The 24081-nt window shown below is 39.0% G+C and overlaps 2 protein-coding genes across 4 annotated transcripts in view; one reads left to right on the forward strand and one right to left on the reverse strand.

Moving 5' to 3' along the window:
* Positions 1-21375, reverse strand: part of LOC126485101 (carnitine O-acetyltransferase-like) — a 99933-nt gene extending 78558 nt beyond the window's left edge. The window contains exons 1-2 of one of the 3 annotated variants that reach the window (XM_050108723.1): positions 21292-21375; positions 5460-5521 (exon numbers count right to left, since the gene is read on the reverse strand). In XM_050108723.1, coding sequence (XP_049964680.1) covers positions 5460-5501 — 42 coding nt within the window. In that variant the 5' untranslated portion in view covers positions 5502-5521; positions 21292-21375. Of the gene's footprint in view, positions 1-5459; positions 5522-21248 lie in introns of all 3 variants that reach the window. The other 2 variants (XM_050108724.1, XM_050108721.1) reach the window with 2 other exon arrangements.
* Positions 21376-21700: 325 nt separating this feature from the next.
* The window catches only part of LOC126485102 (peroxiredoxin-6), a 54087-nt gene continuing 51706 nt past the window's right edge, over positions 21701-24081 (forward strand). The window contains exons 1-2 of the mRNA XM_050108725.1: positions 21701-21891; positions 21979-22135. Of these exons, the coding sequence (XP_049964682.1) occupies positions 21806-21891; positions 21979-22135 (243 nt within the window). The 5' untranslated portion in view covers positions 21701-21805. The remainder of the gene's footprint in view (positions 21892-21978; positions 22136-24081) is intronic.

The following is a 24081-nucleotide window of genomic DNA, read 5'->3' on the forward strand; positions in this document are numbered from 1 at the left end:
ATGAAATCATTTGGAAATGATCGGCTCACAATTCAATTATTTCCAAATGTTTTTCGGAGAAGCAGCTGAACTTCACAAGCAATGTGCGTGCGGTGGGGTCCCATCTCACATTAAAACTGTTGAGTTCAATGTCTCTCTCTCCTGTAGGGCAGGTATGGCATGCTGGTGAAGCATATCGCAGTAACACTGGCCAGTCACGATACATGTCTTTGGTCCTTTAATGCCAAACTGTTCAAAAAAGAATGGGCCAGGATGAACACAGCCATGAAGTCCCATCATACAGTGACATGTTCACCATACAGAGGAACATCATGCACAGTGACTGGAGGTGAAAATCCCTACACTCGGCATTGCTGTGTGTTCACCTCACCCGTCAAATAAAAATGAGCTGGCTGTCTGTCCATATGATGGTCCCGGGTGAGCTCTCATCAACTTCAATCCTGGCGAGACAGAAGAGAAAAGTCAACAAGCCGTCGAGCATCCTCCGGTGCAAGCTGCTGTATGATATGGACCTTGTAAGGATACCATTTGAGAATGGTTTGAAGCAACCTCCATGTAGCAGACCACGGGATGTTCAACTGTTGTGACACAGCACACACACTGCCTGATGATCGGGAACTGTACACAGCATTGTCTGCCATAACAGCAGCGAAATCATAAATGGGTCGGTGGTCTCTTCCCAGAGTAACGCCCAGTTCTGCAGTGGATTTGAACTACTTCATCATGCTCCGAACAGCAGATGTAAGAAGATCCTTTCAGCCGGCAATATTCTCGAAGTGCACCTTCATCAATAAAGCACTGCTCCTTTTGTCCAAGCTCATGTTGACATGTCAACAGGTGCACTGCGACAGGTCAGGTGTGAGAGACTATGAATCATGATGATACATCACGGCATCTGGTGGCAATAGTTGGAACTGGATGGTGGCACTGTGATGCACAGAAATCCTGTACCCCATACTCTGGACGTAAATGTTACCAAGTTTGGTATTCGTACAGCAATTAGCTTCCATGTTATGATGTGTTAAATAGGGAAAGTTTGATTATTTTATATCAGCTGCATGTTTATTACAAACAGAGTAATATTCATTGGAAATGAAACCACAAATCAAATTTCCTTGGATGTCAAATACCTTAGACAACTTAGACAATCTGTTTCATTTAAATGGATTAAAATTAATTCTGGCAAAGACACAATCAATACAGTTTAAAGGACTTAATGTCTGTTGGCTCTTGTCTCTGCTTCTTTGGCTGATGTTTGTTTGAACTATTTTCCTGATGCTTCACCAACACCAATGCCTTAAGGAGTGTGAATTTTTGACAATGACAGCCTCTCATGCAGTCAAAATGTAATTTTTTATGTATTTATTTATTTGTTCAACATTGGCTGAAGAACCCAAGACAGACGTCAGCTGACAATATATCAATGTGGCTGGGCAAGCCTCAACAATTTTGTACAGTATAAAGAGTGTTATTACAAACAGTGCAATCAGTACGAAGTGTAAAAAGTTGTTACAAAAGACATTACATCTAAAATTACTAGCACAGTTATGTCTCACACCTAAGAATAGTTTCTGACAGTGGGAAGAAATAAAAAAAAGAAAATCATAGTCTTGAGTTACATTTTAGGTACAAAATAAATTAAAAGTCTCGTGCTTCTCGTGGCAATACTGCCAAACTAGTGTGAGCTTAGTGAAATTGACAGTGTTTTTTGTAAGACATTGTGTCTTCCAAAATGCAATTCGCCTTTTAAATGCACTCACTTTCCCCTTGAAATCGGAATTGAGTTGCTTCTTGCCTTGTAGTGTCTGCAGTCAACTCATTTTAAAATGTAAGGTCTGTAATCCACTCTGGATCTTTTAACTTCCGTACTTTATTTCCTTTTTCCATCAGAATTAAACAATAGCAGGTATTAAATTGAAAAACTGTTCCTTGACTTAACAAACATTACTGCAGAGTAATACATAACTATTCAATGCTCTTCTTCAGTTCCAGCAAAAACTATTGCAACTGACAATGAAATAATGTTTACGATGACAAAATTTATTATTCACACCAGCAATTCTATTGTATGTTTCATACCAGCAAATTTAGCACAAAGTACAGGATAATTAATCCCATAAAAATTGTGTATGTCAATTACTATAATTTTTGGCTCTTTCATTGTCAACTAAATCTTTAAATTCTTGCTGTGTGGTGTTGTAAAGCAGATTCATTGAAAATTTGTGATATCCATCTATTATATGACTACATAAGAGGTACTGAGAATTCTTAACTTTCTCCTCTGTTTCCCATTCATTTTTTAAGGATTGCGAAGATAAGTTGCTAGACTGTCTCCTTTTGAAGAACTGAAAAGAGTCAAACCGGCCAAAAAATGCTGAAAGAAAGTGTCGCATTGCACTGCTAAACAATATGTTGAGTTATAGTGAGCAGTTCGAAGAAGGACCTAGCAAGGCCAAGATGCACCAAGTATTGCTGAGACAGGCCAATCCTCAGACCACAAGTATGCAGCACATTGTGCAGGAGTGCAGTTTTGCACATCGTGGCTGACCTCACTCCATAACACAAAATTCCAGTTACATAACAGTCATTTTCAAATGTGAACAAGAAGCCCAAAGATAAGCCAAAAACTTAACTCTCAACAAGAAACCAGAGACTGCTCCAAAGTCAAAGTCATTGTGCTTTAAGACTGTCACATGTTGGTTGACTTACTAATGGAGAAGGTACATGTTAGTCATGTGTCAGTGTTAGACATGATTCCCAAGCTTTCAACAATATCTACATACTTCAAAGGGGGGATTACACCACTGAAGTAATCGAAGCACTAATGAGTCAGTTATCATGCTCGCAATTGAAAACAACATTAATTATCAATTACCACAAATGTACGTGCACCGACTGCTGCAGAAAAACTAATTAAGACCCTTAAAGAATCACAATCCTTTCATTAATGAGCAATTCTTCCAGCCATATGTGTTTCAAATTGTTTCCTTTGCTTGTAACATTACAGCGTACAAACAAAGGTTCAAATTTGGGTGATGGAGTTTGTGAACTGTGATGATGGAAGTTCAGAATGTTCTACTTCCTGTGTCTTAGATGTCCTGATAAAGTCCAGTAGTAGCACAAATACTAATTACAGAAGAAATAGAAGCAAAATTTAAGCAAATTTTTATCATACTTTTCAAGGAAGGAGCACAACTAAACTAACACATGTATGATGCCTCTCTCCAATTATGCATGATGCTGTCCAGACAGTGGCTGACTGCTGCACATTAAAATAAACTGATCATTGGATAAATCTATCAACGTTTCCATATTTATTTTGTGACTTTACTAAACACAATAAAAGAGATATCTCAGTCACAGGAGAAGCAGATGGTTCTCTATTTTGTCAGTGTTCAGATCTGTTACTGATGTTATTTAAGCTTCAGAATATTACTTGCTGCCCCTTGAGAAGTGTGTCATTCAAAAGAATATTTCTTCTAAAATCATCTCTCCCTTGCCATCTTCTCTAGTCCCTTTCAAGCTTGATACGTATCTTCCCCAACAGTATGTGTCTTACTGAAAATAAGAGAGCAACTGTAACTGAGGTCTTAAATGAACGATGGAAAATCCAGGGTGGAATAATGACAGTGTTATGAAAAGGATAGTTGCTACTCACCATATAGCAGAGATGCTGAGCAGCAGACAGAAACAACATAAAGGCTGTCAGCAAGTAAGCTTTCGGCCAAAAAGGCCTCCATGACACACACACACACACACACACACACACACACACACACACACACACACACACAGAGTCTCTGGTTGTGAGCAACAACGCATGATGTGAGAGGCAACTGGGTCGTGGCTGTAACGAGGAGGACTAGTCATTGTCCTTCCCTATTCCTATTCCAGAGCTGCACAGCCCTCTATTCTATTACCACACCTGCATTCATTTTACTTCTCTCCTCCTCAGCTGCCCCCCCCCTCCCCCTCCCACCTCCACCTAACTGCCGGATTGCACCTAGCTGCCCTACCATCTCCCTACCACATCCCTGTATGCTCCCACAAGCAGCACTTTAATGTCACCCACCTCTACTCTGCTATCTCTACCCAGTCTTCTACTCACCTGCAACATCTGGTTGCTTCTCCTATCATGTGTTGCTGCTCGCAGTCTGGCCTCGGCAGCCGGAGAGTGTGGGCACGCGTGTGTATGGGAGTGGGTGTGACAAACATTTTTTATTTTGTGTTTGAAGTTAATTGTATTCTCTATTAAATTCCTTATATCACTGAGCAATTAGTGTAGGATATTTACAGCTGAATACCTCAGTCCTTGCTGTGTTGCCATTAGGGTGATTACAGGGTAGTATGTTGTTACACTGATGAATATTATTGCTGGTTTCAATACTGACATTGACCATTGGCAACAAACTCCACTAAGGGACAGTGTTGTCACAAAAAAAACATAACTATGTCCTGATTTTTACTCACTTGTCTTAGAAATTCTCTATATTATTTTGAAAATATCCTGATTTTGCTTCTAACATATTATGGGAACCCTACTCTCTTACAATACTGCATACCCTACCATGGAACCTAGCTATGATATATTCCACAATATACTGGTATGTCTGATCATAATGTTCTAACTTATCAGTGTGTAGCCTCTGTTAATATATCAGTACATTTTTGTCTGGATTGGCAGCGTTTTAATTTTTTGGCACTTCTAAACTGGCACATAGTTGTCTTAAAACCTGTTCAAACTCCATATTGTTCCTCATGCTGCCGATAGAAATTTGCCTGGGACTAAAATACACCAAAAAATCTGAAAAGTCAAATGTCTACAAAGGCAGGATTACAAGAAATCAGATTACCTGCAAAGCTGTTATCCTAATTCATTATTTATATCAAATATATATTCATGCATACACAAATCCCTTTCCAGCATTCTGTAACAAACTCTTGTACAGATGTGGATAACAATCACTTTGTCATTTGTTTAAATTTTTGCATTGTTATAAAAATACAAACAACCTTATAATTTTGAAAGAGCTTACACCAGATCATTTATTCCCTATTCCCAAACAAAAATTTAACTATTGCTGGCATTAGTAATGTCAGGTTCTTCTTTCAAACTCTTCTAGCAGCTTCCTCACAAATGCATTAGCTGCTTCTTGTTCCATTCACGAGTGTTTGCTTACACCTGCTACTGCTGCCTTCTGTACCTCTTACTTATAATTTTTGCAGCTCATTGTGTTCTTGTAAGTGCTTTCTTGTTACTTTTCCTTTCTTGTTTACTATCTCTTACTTACGCACATTTGTTTCTGTGTGGAGCTGTCTACATTCACATTTATGCACTACCAATAACAGCATATTTTTGCTGGAAAATGTTTTAAGTTCGAGCATCAAAGAGCAAAGACTTCAAATTAATGTAATTGATATCAAGATTAAAAGTTTTTCATAGGCAAAGAAATAATTACCATGTTGTTCATTGCATTCATATTCTGAAGAATTTTCAGCATCCTTTAGCAGCTCTGTGAACCTGCAACAGATTTTTTGAAACATGATGAGAAATTTAAAAGTACTGTCATTCTTTAATTATGTTATACAAACAACTTAAATTTTTTTCTTGTCTACTGAATGGATACGGGTGAGAGAGAATTGCGGGCCAGTATTTACCTTCCAGAAACAAAATATTTAGTACTCCTGATAGACATATAAAAAAGTAAAAGTGATAACATTATGATTTTCTAATACAGGGGTATGAGAGACCTGCCCTTCATTTTTAACCTTCTTAAGCCTGTCTTTCTCTCCTCCTTGAGGAAGCAACTAATAGATCTGAATGCTAGGATAGTGCTGTCACTTATTTTACGTATATCTTAAGGCAATATTATGTATTTCATCTGATAAGGTAAGTATTGCCAGTAAATTTGTCTCGATTTACAAGTTTTCTCACTGAATTTTCCTTTTGATATGAATGACTGACTATGTCAATTTTCTTATGTCTAAAGCTGATAAAGCGCCTTGTCTTCAAGATCAAATTTTGCATTTCTAACATGGAAGTTCTCCAGCAAGATAGTTAAACTCACCTCCAGACAGACCGTACCTTGTGGAAAAAGATTGCACCTATGCAGTCGAAATCAGGGATTAATGCAAACCTGGTTCGTCAGTATCATTCCAATAGTGGAAAGTGTTATTCATTATTAAAAGAGTTAAATGATGCATCAGCAGGAAACTTACTTCAACAATGAAGTGTACAGATTTTGTGGGCAACAGATCAAACACTTATGGAAATTCATGGCGCATGGACAACACACAATGTCATTGTTGCCCAGAGTAAAATGATGCTAATAGCTTGAAGACTGCTAAGTAGAGCACTGTGAGAAGGGCAGAGCAGTTGCAAACCAGTAGCACACTACACCTGCTGTAACATGTGGACACATGATATACAGTGCTTACACAGTGATTATTACAAATATTTCGAAGAAGGCAGCTATATCTCTTGGCAGCAGGTATGCTATCAATGGTTGTGGTGTGAAGTTTGTGATTACTGACATACTGCTTTCCACCATTTATTTACACACTACTTTATTTATTTTATTTTTAAAGATTCTATTGGTAGACCAAACTGTAGTGTAGCTAGAGATGTAGGTTAGGTTGAAAGGTAGCAATCTGGTTGAGAGTTAGGAAAGACATTCCATGTATCCCAACAAAAAGATACATTTTTAAATGAAGGGTGTGGAGTAACAACTACTGAGGTCTAGGCAAGATTGGAATGTGATAGTTTGATACAATGTCGTCAAACTTAATAACAAGAATATCCTCTCTTAAGTTTCCTTGACAAGACTAATGGCGTGCTTTTGGGTATTTGTCTGAGTTGTTGATTCTATGTTTTGGACAAAATTTTGACAAAAAATGGACTCGACAGCTTGGCTTGCGAAAGCATGCCATTACAGAACACCCTCACCAAAACCTCCATATTCCTGTGGTGGCCTCAATGCTTTGGTAGTTAAAATGCACATGATTATATAATGTCATAATCACTATATTGGTTACAGAGTGCTCACAAATAGTTGCTTTGTGGATAGTGTCACTGGTTGAAACTGATGAGTTATATGGTGTCCTTCAGCACTTTGTTATCAACCATGACCTAATGGAATATTGCATATTGTGTGCATAATGGTTTCTTTACTTCCAAACAAACTGTTGCATAATAGGGGGGGGGGGGGGGGGGCTTAATCAGTCTGTCACTATACTCTAGAATCGTCAACAAATCTGAACTCTCAAGATACTTAAAGAACGGATGCTTCTCTAACTGTCTCTCAAACTTAGTCCCATTTTGAGCTCTATGCTATTGTACACTGGTAACATGCTTCAGTTAACTATAGGTCATGTGAGTATTCAATCCGCACGAGGCTTTCGCCCATCAAAAACATATGGGCAGAGGCAAAACTTGGTGTGAAGAAAGACTTGCCCATTTCATTATGGTCAGTTTAGTGAAATGCCTTTTATGACATACATTGTGAAGAAAGCAAATGCTGTGTTCTTTTGATGACTAAAAATATTCTAATAATAATACTGATCTCTTTGAACTATTAATATATGCAACGGAAACAAGTGCAGTAACACAAAGTGGGATTCAAACAAAATATTGTCACTGTGCAGCTGCTTTCTAGCGTGTCTACTAACTCATTGATCTAGCACCCAGAAATTTCTTTAATTATTTATCCAGTCCTTAACTGCATCGCATGTCGCTCTGTTTGCTCTAAACCAGCATGCCCAAAAGTAGCGTATAGTAAATAATCCTCTTCTTACAGATGCAGGTAGCTGTTTGCTTTGAAATATACCAAAGTAAATATAAAGCTACCAATAAGAGATAAATAGCATTTATTTACATGTTGATTGAAATAACTTTGTGACTGACGTTTCAGCAACTAAATTGGTAGGAGCCAGCTACAACTGTTCAGAAGGAACAGTGAGATAGACACAGAGGGGCTCATATTCTATCTTTTGCTTTTGAGAAGAAGCTTTCCCTGAAGTCTGTGTCTGTAACTGAGTGCCCCCGTAACTGAGTGCCCCCGTAACTGAGTGCCCTGTGTGCCCGTAATTGTGTGTCTGTAATTGCACACTTTCATCACAGTGTCATTTTGTCCAGGTAGCATCAGAGAAGTGACTATTACCGAAGGGACATTTGTCACTACAATGGTTTATATAGCAAAATATACTTGACTCACACATCTACTACCTATGCACTTCACCTCACCTCAGTCATGCTAAACAATGTAGTTCTTGTTGCTACTTTGCTTCAGTATGATATTGTAGGATTACAGAGGTTGGAATGCGAGTGCTGAAGTAAACATGCTGTTTGACTGAATCTTCCAATGTTTACTGAGTGACGGCTTGTGAGAATCAACAGTGGAGGCAGCAAGCAAAGAAGTTAGAGAAGTAGGTTATTCGCTCCTCCAGCCAGCACTCTTACTGCTCCAATATTACAGTTGGTACAATGCACTGTGGAAATGAAAAATAATTCAAGATTGAGCCTTCTACAACTAATCGATAGTATTGAGAGAGTTGTTAGTCATTGCGCCAATACACAGTGACACTCCATTCACCTAAGTTGAATGTTGTGTTGCCAAACGTATGCTCTGCCTTTGGTTATTGACTACATTATTCACGCTTACTTTGTTTTAAGACCATTGGGAGCATGCTTGTCTTATGCATTAGGAAACTGACACATGCCAAAACATGGAAAGTCTTGAGTTTCTTTGTTAATCACTATCAACGTTATCACTAGAACAGCGAAAGTTGTCAAAAAGACACCTTTCTAGTTTTATTTCCATGATAACAAATTCAATTTTTTATATTTTTCTACCAAACTTCATTACTTTTATTGATTTAAGCGCACTAAGGAGCACTTATAACTGGTTCTTCTTTGATGCTATCTTCCGTTCTCGATATCTCTTAAGCCCTGCTGATAATTTCTCCTTCCTCTCCTGTGAAAGGGGCTTCCGACATTTAGGGACTCTAGGTGGTGGGGTCCAAGACGCCACCATAGCACAAAATTTCAAACATCATCTACCTGAAGATCAGAGCTCCCAGCTGAATCCAAGGCCTTTAGTACTTGATTAAGCCACAGGCTTCCCGTCTTGTAGCTTTTAACCAATGAGACGATCTTCTTGGTAAACCCATTATTGGTCATTCGTTGTAGGTGCCCATATAACTTGAGCCTCCTATGTCATATATTGGTGTTTGTTGATTCTGACTGTTGATACAGGTCAGAATTACACTTCAATCGGAAGGATCTATCTGGGAGCAATCTCGGACAGTGAATTTCCCGTGAATATGCCTTTCGCCTTTCTCCAGGTCATCCATCGGCCTTTTCTGTTCATCAAGAGAATCTCTGCGGCATACGGAAAATGTGGTCTGACGCAGTTCTGTAATTACAGATCTTAGCATTCTTCAAAATGCACTTCTTGTTGTACAGATTGTGGGGTAGATGGTATGCTGCAATGAGTTGTTATGCCTTTCTAAGATGGAGGTGCCGTCTCTACCATTAGGGTGGACCCAAGGCTTTCAGCCTTCACCCCTAGTAAATTCCTTTAGTGGTTCACACGTGATGACAAGCAACGATGCAGATGTCACTACCCCAGGGAGCATCCAATCCACACACACACACACACACACACACACACACACACACACACACACAGTTTGAAAGGTTGGGCATTGGAAAATAACTTTTCAATCTTATTTTATGTGCTTTTTTGCCTTCATTAGCAGTCTACCACCATTATATATTTGGTCTCTGCTGTATTCAAGTTTTGGAAAACTGATTTGTATTTAATTTGCAGCCAAATGTCCTTCCTGCAGCCACAGTTGTCATTCACCTAAGGGAAGAGGACGAATGGTCCGCCTCTATAAACTTTGTTACACGTGTGGTTATACTTGCGTAGAGTGTTATCTGAAGCAGAAAGCGGGACCAGTTCAGCATTTGCCTAAATGAGTGTGGGAAATCACCTAAAAACACTCTCAAGCCGACTGGTACACCTGCTGTGGTAGTTAATCCACCACACAGATTCGTTCTGGGTCTGTCTCACATTCCTGTCCTGCAAGTTAGTGTGCTGGTCATTACACTATGCAAACAGCTTCCACTCCTCCTCTCCCCCCCCTCCCCCCCTTCCCCTCATTATAGGCATTTTCAATTATGTTGTATCCACATGTTCTTACTAATAGAGATATGCATATTCTGAATAGCTCAGATATTGAATCTGAAGTGACTTATCGGATTCAGATGGAGAGAAGTTACCATAAGTAGAGGTCTCCCATCTCAATTCTTTTCACAACATTCTAGCAGTCAACTGGCATGACAGTGAAAATGACATGCTAGATAAAGAACGGGTCACTAACACGTCATCACATGGATGAAAGGCGGCTTTGAAAATCCTACGGGAGAGAAAAGGACCCACTGTACATGCCTGTCACTAAATAGGTAGCTCTGTCATCAGTACCATGAATAAATGCTGTGTTATATATATATATTGTGGTCTTCAGTCCTGAGACTGATTTGATGCAGCTCTCCATGCTACTCTATCCTGTGCAAGTTCCTTCATCTCCCAGCACCTACTGCAACCTACATCCTTCTGAATCTGCTTAGTGTATTCATCTCTTAGTCTCCCTCTACGATTTTTACCCTCCATGCTGCCCTCCAATACTAAATTGGTGATCCCTTGATGCCTCAAAACATGTCCTACCAACCGATCCCTTCTTCTGGTCAAGTTGTGCCACAAACTTCTCTTCTCCCCAATCCTATTCAATACTTCCTCATTAGTTATGTGATCTACCCATCTAATCTGCAGCATTCTTCTGTAGCACCACATTTCGAAAGCTTCTATTCTCTTCTTGTCCAAACTATTTATCGTCCATGTTTCACTTCCATACATGGCTACACTCCACACAAATACTTTCAGAAATGACTTCCTGACACTTAAATCTATACTCGATGTTAACAAATTTCTCTTCTTCAGAAACGCTTTCCTTGCCATTGCCAGCCTACATTTTATATCCTCTCTACTTCGACCATCATCAGTTATTTTGCTCCCCAAATAGCGAAACTCCTTTACTACTTTAAGTGTCTCATTTCCTAATCTAATTCCCTCAGCATCACCCGACTTAATTCGACTACATTCCATTATCCTCGTTTTGCTTTTGTTGATGTTCATCTTATATCTTCCTTTCAAGACACTGTCCATTCCATTCAACTGCTCTTCCAAGTCCTTTGTTGTCTCTGGCAGAATTACAATGTCATCAGCAAACCTCAAAGTTTGTATTTCTTCTCCATGGATTTTAATACCTACTCCGAATTTTTCTTTTGTTTCCTTTACTGCTTGCTCAACATACAGATTGAATAACATCGGGGAGAGGCTACAACCCTGTCTCGCTCCCTTCCCAACCGCTGCTTCCCTTTCATGTCCCTCGACTCTTATAACTGCCATCTGGTTTCTGTACAAATTGTAAATAGCCTTTCGCTCCCTGTATTTTACCCCTGCCACCTTCAGAATTTGAAAGAGAGTATTCCAGTCAACATTGTCAAAAGCTTTCTCTAAGTCTACAAATGCTAGAAACGTAGGTTTGCCTTTCCTTAATCTTTCTTCTAAGATAAGTTATAAGGTTAGTATTGCCTCACGTGTTCCAGTGTTTCTACGGAATCCAAACTGATCTTCCCGAGGTTGGCTTCTACTAGCTTTTCCATTCGTCTGTAAAGAATTCGTGTTAGTATTTTGCAGCTGTGACTTATTAAACTGATAGTTCGGTATTTTTCACATCTGTAAACACCTGCTCTCTTTGGGATTGGAATAATTATATTCTTCTTGAAGTCTGAGGGTATTTCGCCTGTTTCATACATCTTGCTCACCAGATGGTAGAGTTTTGTCAGGACTGGCTCTCCCAAGGCCGTCAGTAGTTCCAATGGAATGTTGTCTACTCCGGGGGCCTTGTTTCGACTCAGGTCCTTCAGTGCTCTGTCAAACTCTTCACGCAGTATCGTATCTCCCATATCATCTTCATCTACATCCTCTTCCATTTCCATAATATTGTCCTCAAGTACATCGCCCTTGTATAGACCCTCTATATACTCCTTCCACCTTTCTGCTTTCCCTTCTTTGCTTAGAACTGGGTTTCCATCTGAGCTCTTGATATTCATACAAGTCGTACTCTTATCTCCAAAGGTCTCTTTAATTTTCCTGTAGGCAGTATCTATCTTACCCCTAGTGAGATAGGCCTCTACATCCTTACATTTGTCCTCTAGCCATCCCTGCTTAGCCATTTTGCACTTCCTGTTGATCTCATTTTTGAGACGTTTGTATTCCTTTTTGCCTGCTTCATTTACTGCATTTTTATATTTTCTCCTTTCATCAATTAAATTCAATATTTCTTCTGTTACCCAAGGATTTCTACTAGCCCTCGTCTTTTTACCTACTTGATCCTCTGCTGCCTTCACTACTTCATCCCTCAAAGCTACCCATTCTTCTTCTACTGTATTTCTTTCCCCCATTCCTGTCAATTGTTCCCTTATGCTCTCCCTAAAACTCTGTACAACCTCTGGTTTAGTCAGTTTATCCAGGTCCCATCTCCTTAAATTCCCACCTTTTTGCAGTTTCTTCAGCTTAATCTACAGGTCATAACCAATAGATTGTGGTCAGAATCCACATCTGCCCCTGGAAATGTCTTACAATTTAAAACCTGGTTCCTTAACCTCTGTCTTACCATTATATAATCCATCTGATACCTTCTAGTATCTCCAGGGTTCTTCCATGTATATAACCTTCTTTCATGATTCTTAAACCAAGTGTTAGCTATGATTATGTTGTGCTCTGTGCAAAATTCGACCAGGCGGCTTCCTCTTTCATTTCTTAGCCGCAATCCATATTCACCTACTACGTTTCCTTCTCTCCCTTTTCCTACACTCGAATTCCAGTCACCCATGACTATTAAATTTTCGACTCCCTTCACTATCTGAATAATTTATTTTATTTCATCACACATTTCTTCAATTTCTTCGTCATCTGCAGAGGTAGTTGGCATATAAACTTGTACTACTGTAGTCGGTGTGGGCTTTGTATCTATCTTGGCCACAATAATGCGTTCACTATGCTGTTTGTAGTAGCTTACCCGCATTCCTATTTTCCTATTCATTATTAAACCTACTCCTGCATTACCCCTATTTGATTTTGTGTTTATAACCCTGTAGTCACCTGACCAGAAGTCTTGTTCCTCCTGCCACCGAACTTCACTAATTCCCACTATATCTAACTGTAACCTATCCATTTCCCTTTTTAAATTTTCTAACCTACCTGCCCGATTAAGGGATCTGACATTCCACACTTTGATCCGCAGAACGCCAGTTTTCTTTCTCCTGATAACGACATCCTCTTGAGTAGTCCCCGCCCGGAGATCCGAATGGGGGACTATTTTACCTCCGGAATATTTTACCCAAGAGGACGCCATCATCATTTAATCATACAGTAAAGCTGCATGCCGTCAGGAAAAATTACGGCTGTAGTTTCCCCTTGCTTTCAGCCGTTCGCAGTACCACGAGAGCAAGGCCGTTTTGGTTATTGTTATAAGGCCAGATCAGTCAATCATCCAGACTGTTGCCCTTGCAACTACTGAAAAGGCTGCTGCCCCTCTTCAGGAACCACACGTTTGTCTGGCCTCTCAACAGATACCCCTCCGTTGTGGTTGCACCTACGGTACGGCTATCTGTATTGCTGAGGCACGCAAGCCTCTCCACCAACGGCAAGGTCCATGGTTCGTGGGGGGATATATATAATAGAGGGAAACATTGCATGTGGGAAAAATATATCTAAAAACAAAGATGATGTGACTTACCAAAAGAAAGTACTGGTAGGTCGATAGACACACAAACATAGACACGAAATTCAAGCTTTTGCAACCAACGGTTGCTTCGTCAGGAAAGAGGGAAGGAGAGGGAAAGACGAAAGGATGTGGGTTTTAAGGGAGAGGGTAAGGAGTCATTCCAATCCCGGGAGCGGAAAGACTCACCTCAGAGGGAAAAAAGTACGGGTATACACTCGCGCGCACGCGCACACGTCCATCCACACATATTCAGACACAAGCAGACGTATTCATGGCCTTTCAATATGTCTGCTTGTGTCTGTATATGTGTGGATGGACGTGTGTGTGTGTGCGCGCGCGAGTGTATACCCGTGCTTCTTTCCCCCTAAGGTGAGTCTTTCCACTCCCGGGATTGGAATGACTCCTTACCCTCTCCCTTAAAACCCACATCCTTTCGTCTTTCCCTCTCCTTCCCTCTTTCCTGATGAGGCAACAGTTTGTTGCGAAAGCTTGAATTTTGTGTGTATGTATGCATGTCTGTGTTTCTATCGACCTGCCAACGCTTTCGTATGGTAAGTCACATCATTATATATACAGAATGTTCAGAAATAAACAAACAACACTGCTTAGACTGTATCACTGAAGGCAATGCCTGGTATTATAAATCTCAAAAATGCTTTTTATGCTATAAATGTTTTTTTAATTACCTGTGATTGCATTCTGGGGGGAGGCAGGAGCGGGGGGGGGGGGGGGGGGGGAGGGGGCAGCAATTTTATTAGGATAAGATGACAAGACATATATTCCACAAACTTTTAAGAGCCCTCTGCTTTGAAGAGAAGTCATCGCAGATGTTTGCTCTTATTTCTGAAATATGGAGAAATTTCACAATCAAATCTGTCTCTGCTGTTAGCTCTCTGGTGAAAATATTACAACTGATGAGCATTTACTTAGCTACTTCCAAGTAAAGCAAGGTGCAGGGCAGGGTTACCCAGTTTACGTACAACAAATCTGAGAAACAGACTAAAATTTTGGATAATTGTACAAGTGGCAGTACATTTGCAATGCCTTCCATACATTTGTAAGGAGGAACCAGCAAACCAGCCACTGGCAGTGTACCACGAGAAGAAGAAGAATAAGAATTTATTTATTCTCAGCATACTAAATTCTTAAGTAGCACTGAGCAAAGAAGGAAAGAAGAAACCAGAACCTGTTGCCTTCTATAGTGCCATAAAGTACAGTAAGGAAAGCACTGATCGAATGGTTTGTAAATATTCAACAAAGGTTGCTTGCAGGAGGCGGCCAATTCACATCTTTTATCATATCACAGACACAGCAGCAATAAATGTGTAGGTCCCCTACAATCAAATAACCAAAAAGAGCCTGAAGAGGAAATTGTTCATTCTTCAGACGGTAAATAAAATCACAAATGGGAAACAACAAAGAACAGAATAGGAAAGAAGCAAATCAACTAAAGAAGTGGTTGTAGGCCAAGACAAATAACAATATCAATAATACGCCCATAGGCCAATTTCAGTGTTTAGAAATATTTCTGGACAGATGCACAGTTTGTATCAAAAATGATAATTTAATTAAAAGCGTTAGGGCCTATGGGTAAAGCTTGACTGAAACCTGTACACGACACAGAAATTAATGGAGAAAATATAGGTCATACTTAAACCAGGTTTTAGATTTTTAATGCATATTAGATGGGACCTGGATAAACTAAAAGAACCAGAGGTTGTACAGAGATTCAGGGAGAGCATAAGGGAGCAAATGACAGGAATGGGGGAAATAAATACAGTAGAAGAAGAATGGGTAACTTTGAGGGATGAAGTAGTGAAGGCAGCAGTGGATCAAGTAGGTAAAAAGACGAGGGCTAGTAGAAATCCTTGGGTAACAGAAGAAATATTGAATTTAATTGATGAAAGGAGAAAATATAAAAATGCAGTAAGTGAAACAGGCAAAAAGGAATACAAATGTCTCAAAAATGAGATCGACAGGAAGTGCAAAATGGCTAAGCAGGGATGGCTAGAGGACAAATGTAAGGATGTAGAGGCCTATCTCACTAGGGGTAAGATAGATACCGCCTACAGGAAAATTAAAGAGACCTTTGGAGATAAGAGAACGACTTGTATGAATATCAAGAGCTCAGATGGAAATCCAGTTCTAAGCAAAGAAGGGAAAGCAGAAAGGTGGAAGGAGTATATAGAGGGTCTATACAAGGGCGATGTACTTGAGGACAATATTATGGAAATGGAAGAGGATGTAGATGAAGAAATGGGAGATAAGATACTGCGTGAAGAGTTTGACAGAGCACTGAAAGACCTGAGTCGAAACAAGGCCCCCGGAGTAGACAATATTCCATTGGAACTACTGACGGCCGTGGGAGAGCCAGTCCTGACAAAACTCTACCATCTGGTGAGCAAGATGTATGAAACAGGCGAAATACCCACAAACTTCAAGAAGAATATAATAATTCCAATCCCAAAGAAAGCAGGTGTTGACAGATGTGAAAAATACCGAACTATCAGCTTAATAAGTCACAGCTGCAAAATACTAACACGAATTCTTTACAGACAAATGGAAAAACTAGTAGAAGCCAACCTTGGGGAAGATCAGTTTGGATTCCGTAGAAACACGGGAACACGTGAGGCAATACTGACCTTACGACTTATCTTAGAAGAAAGATTAAGGAAAGGCAAACCTACGTTTCTAGCATTTGTAGACTTAGAGAAAGCTTTTGACAATGTTGACTGGAATACTCTCTTTCAAATTCTGAAGGTGGCAGGGGTAAAATACAGGGAGCGAAAGGCTATTTACAATTTGTACAGAAACCAGATGGCAGTTATAAGAGTCGAGGGACATGAAAGGGAAGCAGTGGTTGGGAAGGGAGTAAGACAGGGTTGTAGCCTCTCCCCGATGTTGTTCAATCTGTATATTGAACAAGCAGTAAAGGAAACAAAAGAAAAATTCGGAGTAGGTATTAAAATTCATGGCGTAGATATAAAAACTTTGAGGTTCGCCGATGACATTGTAATTCTGTCAGAGACAGCAAAGGACTTGGAAGAGCAGTTGAATGGAATGGACAGTGTCTTGAAAGGAGGATATAAGATGAACATCAACAAAAGCAAAACAAGGATAATGGAATGTAGTCTAATTAAGTCAGGTGATGCTGAGGGAATTAGATTAGGAAATGAGGCACTTAAAGTAGTAAAGGAGTTTTGCTATTTGGGGAGCAAAATAACTGATGATGGTCGAAGTAGAGAGGATATAAAATGTAGGCTGGCAATGGCAAGGAAAGCGTTTCTGAAGAAGAGAAATTTGTTAACATCCAGTATTGATTTAAGTGTCAGGAAGTCATTTCTGAAAGTATTCGTATGGAGTGTAGCCATGTATGGAAGTGAAACATCGACGATAAATAGTTTGGACAAGAAGAGAATAGAAGCTTTCGAAATGTGGTGCTACAGAAGAATGCTGAAGATTAGATGGGTAGATCACATAACTAATGAGGAAGTATTGAATAGGATTGGGGAGAAGAGAAGTTTGTGGCACAACTTGACCAGAAGAAGGGATCGGTTGGTAGGACATGTTCTGAGGCATCAAGGGATCACCAATTTAGTATTGGAGGGCAGCGTGGAGGGTAAAAATCGTAGAGGGAGACCAAGAGATGAATACACTAAGCAGATTCAGAAGGATGTAGGTTGCAGTAGGTACTGGGAGATGAAAAAGCTTGCACAGGATAGAGTAGCATGGAGAGCTGCATCAAACCAGTCTCAGGACTGAAGACCACAACAACAACATTTCATTAGGGGTCAAGTAACGCCTTTCCGATACCCTAGGGATTTTTACATTTGCAACTGTTCTAGTGTTCTTATACTAAATCTCACTGGTGAGTGTTTGACCGTTTGTTTATTACTAAACCTACTTACAAGATCATAAATCTGTTGAATTGACACTGAAAAAAGTTTAGTACTAAGGGTGTCTTGGTCGGAGGGGGGGATGAGGGGGGGGGGAGGGGGGGAGTTTGACAGTTTCGCCAGCAACACTGCCTCCTGCTACTGCTTTGTGTCAATTACAAAGTTATTTCATTCAAGCCATATCATAATTGTGTAAGCAACAGCTTTTTTTTCTCAAGGTAATTGTTTCCTTCTTGTGTACTAGGTTACATTTAACAGCCATAAGCACAATTAGTGTTAAGTACCGAAGAAAATCTATATATATAGTTACCGAAAGTGTTTACAGCAGTAATACTTTCAGAGAGCACAGGTACACAATAACTTCCCCATATCAGATAGCCACAGTTTTTAATTGAAAAATAATCAGAAGTGATATCACATACTATACATTTGTATGACCTTGAACTACAGGACTTTGCTTCTTTTCAAGCAACAGTATCTAAAATGATACTGTCAAGTCATTGTTCTTGTACAAAACAAATCCTCAGAAGTATGTGCAAAGACTATATTAATATTATGCCAGTACTGTGAAACGTGTAAATAATGCAGTTGACAACTTAAATAATTTAAGGGAATTTCAAATTTATAGCCACTTTGACTACATTTTTCAAATCAGCTATATAAGAGATAACAGCTAAATGGACTTTTTAATGAAAGGTAGTTAGAAATCATGATTTTCTTATGTGCAACAAAGAAACGTACGGATACAGTTATGTTACCTTACAGCCTACAATGATAAAATAAGAGAGCAAAATTATAATGGAAAATGATAAGTTTAGATTATAAATTTGTTGAATAAAGGGTCATTCCATGTCAAGTCACCCAGGCCTTGACACCAACCATGTCAGATTTTGATGAAACTTGGTACAATTACTTCTTTTATCATCCTGAAAGCATTTGTAAAATTTTTTTGCTCTATCTCTTATACTTTTTTTTTAATAAATTTTTGAAGTTTTTAGATTTGGCGTTGTTTCAGCAATCGGAAATCGTAACTTAAACGTGTCGTCACAACTAAAAAAATTTGTATATTAAAGAATACTCAAGATATCAGTTGAAATTTTGGAATAAGTTTGTGTATTATATCTAAATGTTAAAAAAATTACCATAAAGATAAATTAAAATCTTCCAAATGAAAAAAATTCACTTCAAAAAAGACTATCAAAAGAATTGAAAGCTCTTGGATGAAGTGGAAAAACAAACTTGCTGCAAAAATTCATGATGTTATCTAAAAGAGTTTTTAAGATAAGCAATTTTAAAGTTTTGAATACAAATTAAATTTACCATTTCCGAAGCTTCGCAAAATGCAAAACATAAAAACTTTAAAATTTTATAAAAAAAACTATAAGAGATACAGCAAAAAAAATTGCAGGTGTTGTCAGGATGGTATTAGAACCATTTGAGCCAAATTTCATGAAAATCTAAGGAGGTGGGTGTAAAATTTATTTTTTATTGGGTGATTTGATATGGAATGACCCTAAAATGAGAGGATGAAAAAACAAATGAAAGAACTGAGGAAGTGGAAGAAGGGCTGTTACTGGGAAAAGAAGACGTTTCTCATATTGAGTATCGCTCTCAAAATATGAAAAACCAAATGCCTGAAACACACAACACTGTACTAACATACAACCCACAAAAACTGGCAAGAATTTCAGCACTCGTCACAGGCAATTTACTGTGCTTCAGAATACTATGGATATGAGTTACAAGTCTGCATTTACAGATTAATTAGGATGAGAAATTCAAAGCTTTCTTGGCATTTGTTACTCAAATACAAATTTTAACAAGATTCACAAATTACCGTACTTTCCTCGATCATCCTGTAAACAGCCTCTATACTACACCTCTCACCCCGACTACTCTGTTTTTCTTAGCATGTCTTATTGCTTCACTCTCTTCCTCCTCCCTATTGTGACATAGCTTTTCTGTCTCTAGATTCCTATTCCCCTTATATCTTCTTTGAACTTTCAACTAGTGTTACACAACCATAATGCTTCCTTTTCTATCTAATAGAATTATAAAAATGGTTCAAATGGCTGAGCACTATGAGACTTAACTTCTGAGGTCATCAGTCCCTTAGAACTAGTTAAACCTAACTAACCTAAGGACATCACACACATCCATGCCCGAAGCAGGATTTGAACCTGCGGTCACGCTGTTCCAGACTGCAATGCCTAGAACTGCTCGGCCACTCTGGCCGGAAATTGAAATTATAGCGTTTTTGTCTTATTAACATTTGTGTTCACTCGCAAAACTCTTAATTCATTTTATTTTCAATTTGGTGGATAGTCAACACAAAGGAATATTCACGGGATTAATTAAGAAAGCTACTAAAATTCTATCTATGGATCTTATCTAAAGTGTCTTTTTTTTATTATGCTTTGTTATGGAGGAGGAGGATATTAGCGTTTAACGTCCCGTCGACAACGAGGTCATTAGAGACGGAGCGCAAGCTCGGGTGAGGGAAGGATGGGGAAGGAAATTGGCCGTGCCCTTTCAAAGGAACCATCCCGGCATTTGCCTGAAGAGATTTAGGGAAATCACGGAAAACCTAAATCAGGATGGCCGGAGACGGGATTGAACCGTCGTCCTCCCGAATGCGAGTCCAGTGTGCTAACCACTGCGCCACCTCGCTCGGTATGCTTTGTTATGCACAGAGGCAATTAAAATTAGTAAATTCTCCCTACTTTTTAACAGTGAGATTACATTTTTCTCATTTTTACATCACGTCCATATTTTTAAAGGTATGGTCCATGTCAACAACATTGACTAACTGTAAACTACCAATCTACCACAGAGAATGTCTGTGTGTCTCCAACTTCTCCTGCCAATGAATTCATGATTCTGCTGAGAGATGTGATATTAGTTTTGGATATACAAACTGTCTCCATGCTTGAGGAAACCAGATGTACAGTAAGGGTTGTTTCGGAAAACTTTACAAGGATAATCTTTGTTTCAATTAAAAAGCTCTAAAAAATCTATAGGCCTACTACAATTTGTTTATCCCAGAATTCCATAATTTGGACAACATCCTATTATTGAAGGAAACCACTGTGTATATTCATTCAGGTATTGCAATAATCGTAATTTTGTGTTATATTACAGGTATGAAAGCAGAAAGAAAACAAAAATCACTCTACGTTATAAGGAACTATCTAGAAGTTCTCGCGAAAAGCACGTAGGAACTCCATCAGAACACTTCTTGACATATGTCACAGTTTGCAACAAACCATATTTCGTACGGTTCCCTACGAAAATAATATATAATTACTATAAATATTCATACTTCAACAATCTATGATAGTAATAGTATTAATGCATATATATTCGCAATTTTAAACGTAGCATATGTTACACATGAGTTGCTACTCCGCGTAACTTTTCAAACCGGTATTCTTTCTACTGTACATTAATATTCGTAACTTATAACATTTAAAGAATCGTTATTTTCTAAGTACGTACAAACGCAACTCACAAGCTATAGGGCAAAAGTGTCACAACTGACCTGTGCCCCCTTCACATATTTAATCCCATCGTACTGTACGAGTGTACGTCAACATCTGCGGTGTTTGTTTATTTCGGCAAACTGCAGACGCAGCACAGCGACAGTTCCTAGCAAAATTATTAAGATTTGATTTTCCTCTACTCGCTATAATGCCCTAGGCACGTGTTTGATAAGAATTAATTTAATGCAAATATTTGGAATATTTTGAAATGTATTTTTTACTGTAGTGGATTACATCTAAATCTAATTGTGTAATATTTCCTCTCGGTTTTCATCTTTATCATGTTACGTTTACAATAACTAGGATTTAATTGATAGTTACGGAGTAATCTATATCAAACTTATTAATTTTTATCTTATTTTATTCGTAGGATCAGAATGCGAAAACAAGTACTCTTTGACCACGTAAACACAAGAAAATACTAATATCTGCGAGATTCCGTGTATTGTGAAAGGCGGAAATTAGAAGTGAGATTTGGTATTATCAGTAGTTATTCAGTGAGACCTATCAGAAATGGTGAATTTGGGCGACGAATTTCCTAACTTTAAAGTCAATACCACAATTGGAACTATCCAGTTCCATGAATGGCTTGGAGATTCGTAAGTAACTATGTAGTATAACGAAGATATAGCGAAAACATTGTTGTTATTGTGTAATTACCGTGCCGGTACTGTTTTCTGTTGCAGATGGGGTGTCCTGTTTTCCCATCCGGCCGATTTCACTCCAGTATGCACTACGGAATTAGCTCGCGTGGCTAATCTTATGCCGGAATTCGAAAAGAGAAACGTGAAAGTAATAGCACTGTCGTGTGATTCTGTAGAGTCACATTCCAAATGGATTGAAGTAAGTATTATTTTGACAATAACATCGGTTGAAAGGTGTAAAGATAGGGGGAAAGTGCGCAGTTCATATTGCAGAAATAATGAAATATTGTAATTAGCGACTACTGGTACATTGTTGTTACGATTGTTGACGGCCGCAATTGCTTCTTTGTCTGCGACAGATTGTGATACAAATTCCTGTAATTTTTTGGAACCAGCCGTATCTTGTGATATCAAACTCTCGCGCAATTTTAAAATTGAACGGTTTCATAGTACAGTCACTCTGAGGGTATAATCTTTGCGAAGCATTGTTAGTGCATGTAGGAGGATACTTCCCGTTGTACCATACAGCGGCTCCTTCAGCATATCGAGCGCGAGGAAGATGTTAGCGCCACAGTGGTGGTGATAGTCCCATGGGTATATCAGTAGCCCCCCGCCCCTGCCTGCTCGTGAAAAATTACATCCTGCATTTCTATCTACAGACCTGTGTGTTGCTTTACAATCATTGTTCAGCAGTCACCATTTCCTTAGATATTCTTTTCAGGACTGTACCCTGGTAAGTTCCACCCATCATGACCTGTTCTTTTAGGTACTTGACCATCCAGAGCTTGGACAACTATTTTTCTATACTCGAGACACTACATCCGCATTCCATAACTCAAGGTATAATGTTTTTCTTACAATTTGGATCCACAGCTTGGCTTCACAGCCTCATTATGTATATTACTGAACATAATTTTGTAGATGACTTGGCTCTTGTAGTGTCTTCAGAGAACGTACAATATTCAGTACAAAATTTACAGGTTATATCCAAGAAATGCAGCACAGACATCAACCCTGAAAAAACTAAAATTGTGGTTTCTTGTAGTAAATACAAAGCATGAAGTAAGATTTCTTTGGAAAAATAGCAAACAGTGAAAACACACTTTTAGGCAACAAACAATTCGCGCTGGAAAATAGGACCTGCCTGAAAAAGAAATCGGGTACACAGAAACAATGGGATTCATTAATAATGTAATGAAAGTTCTGTGTTCCAGAAGTGCGTCAGATTACGCCTTTATAAGACCTCCGCTGTACTATGGCAGCGAAGCCTGAACACTGCAGGCACTGGATGCAAAAATGCTAAAAACCAGTGAAATGAAATTCTTGATATGAACAGCTGGTTACAGCAAATGGGAACACGATAGGAATGAAGATGTATTGAAGGAACTGAAAATAGAATTCATCATGCATTATATTCAAAACTACAAGAAAAGAGAGAGAAATCGATTACAGTGAATGAGCTCAGAGAGGATCCCAAAATCCTTGCTACACTATCACCCGCAGGGTGGAATATCTCTTGGTCGATCAATGAAATGCTGGCAGGAGAACTTTTCAGTGAAAGCTAAACAGGCCAAGAGGCTTAACGTGGAGAAATACTAAACAGGTAAATCTTTCTAATGCTTGCTGCCCTTTGTACACTCGTACCACATTCGCTGTGGGGGGTCAGGTGTATTTGTTGCCTTTAGATCCAATACATTTGGGTCATTCCATGTCAAGTGGCTTAAGGGTGCCCACTAGACCATCTCCCATTTCAATGAAATTTTTACAAGATGTACATATAGACCTTACATGAAGTACTGCCAAATTACAGCTTCATAAGTAGTATGGTGGGGCCAGTAGCCATTTTTCGTAAAGGCTCGTTTTTTGACATTGCAACTGAAATGAATAAATGATCAACTTTGTTTTACCATTGTTCAGGATCTAAGGAACCTGCCGCACTGAAACTTTGTGATCCTGTTCATCGTTTTGGGTACAATATCTTAGCTATAAAACAAAAGGTCAAACTATGGTAAATTGCTCATAGTGTGCTATCAAAGTGGCTTATAAATCTTGTCTACCAAATTTTGGCTATACTTTATTGCCTTGTATCTACTGAAAGAATAACTTTCTGAAGCTGATACTTTACTTAGCTGCAACCTGTCAGCA

The sequence above is a fragment of the Schistocerca serialis genome, chromosome 6, assembly GCF_023864345.2.
Source record: "Schistocerca serialis cubense isolate TAMUIC-IGC-003099 chromosome 6, iqSchSeri2.2, whole genome shotgun sequence".
Lineage (NCBI taxonomy): Eukaryota > Metazoa > Arthropoda > Insecta > Orthoptera > Acrididae > Schistocerca > Schistocerca serialis.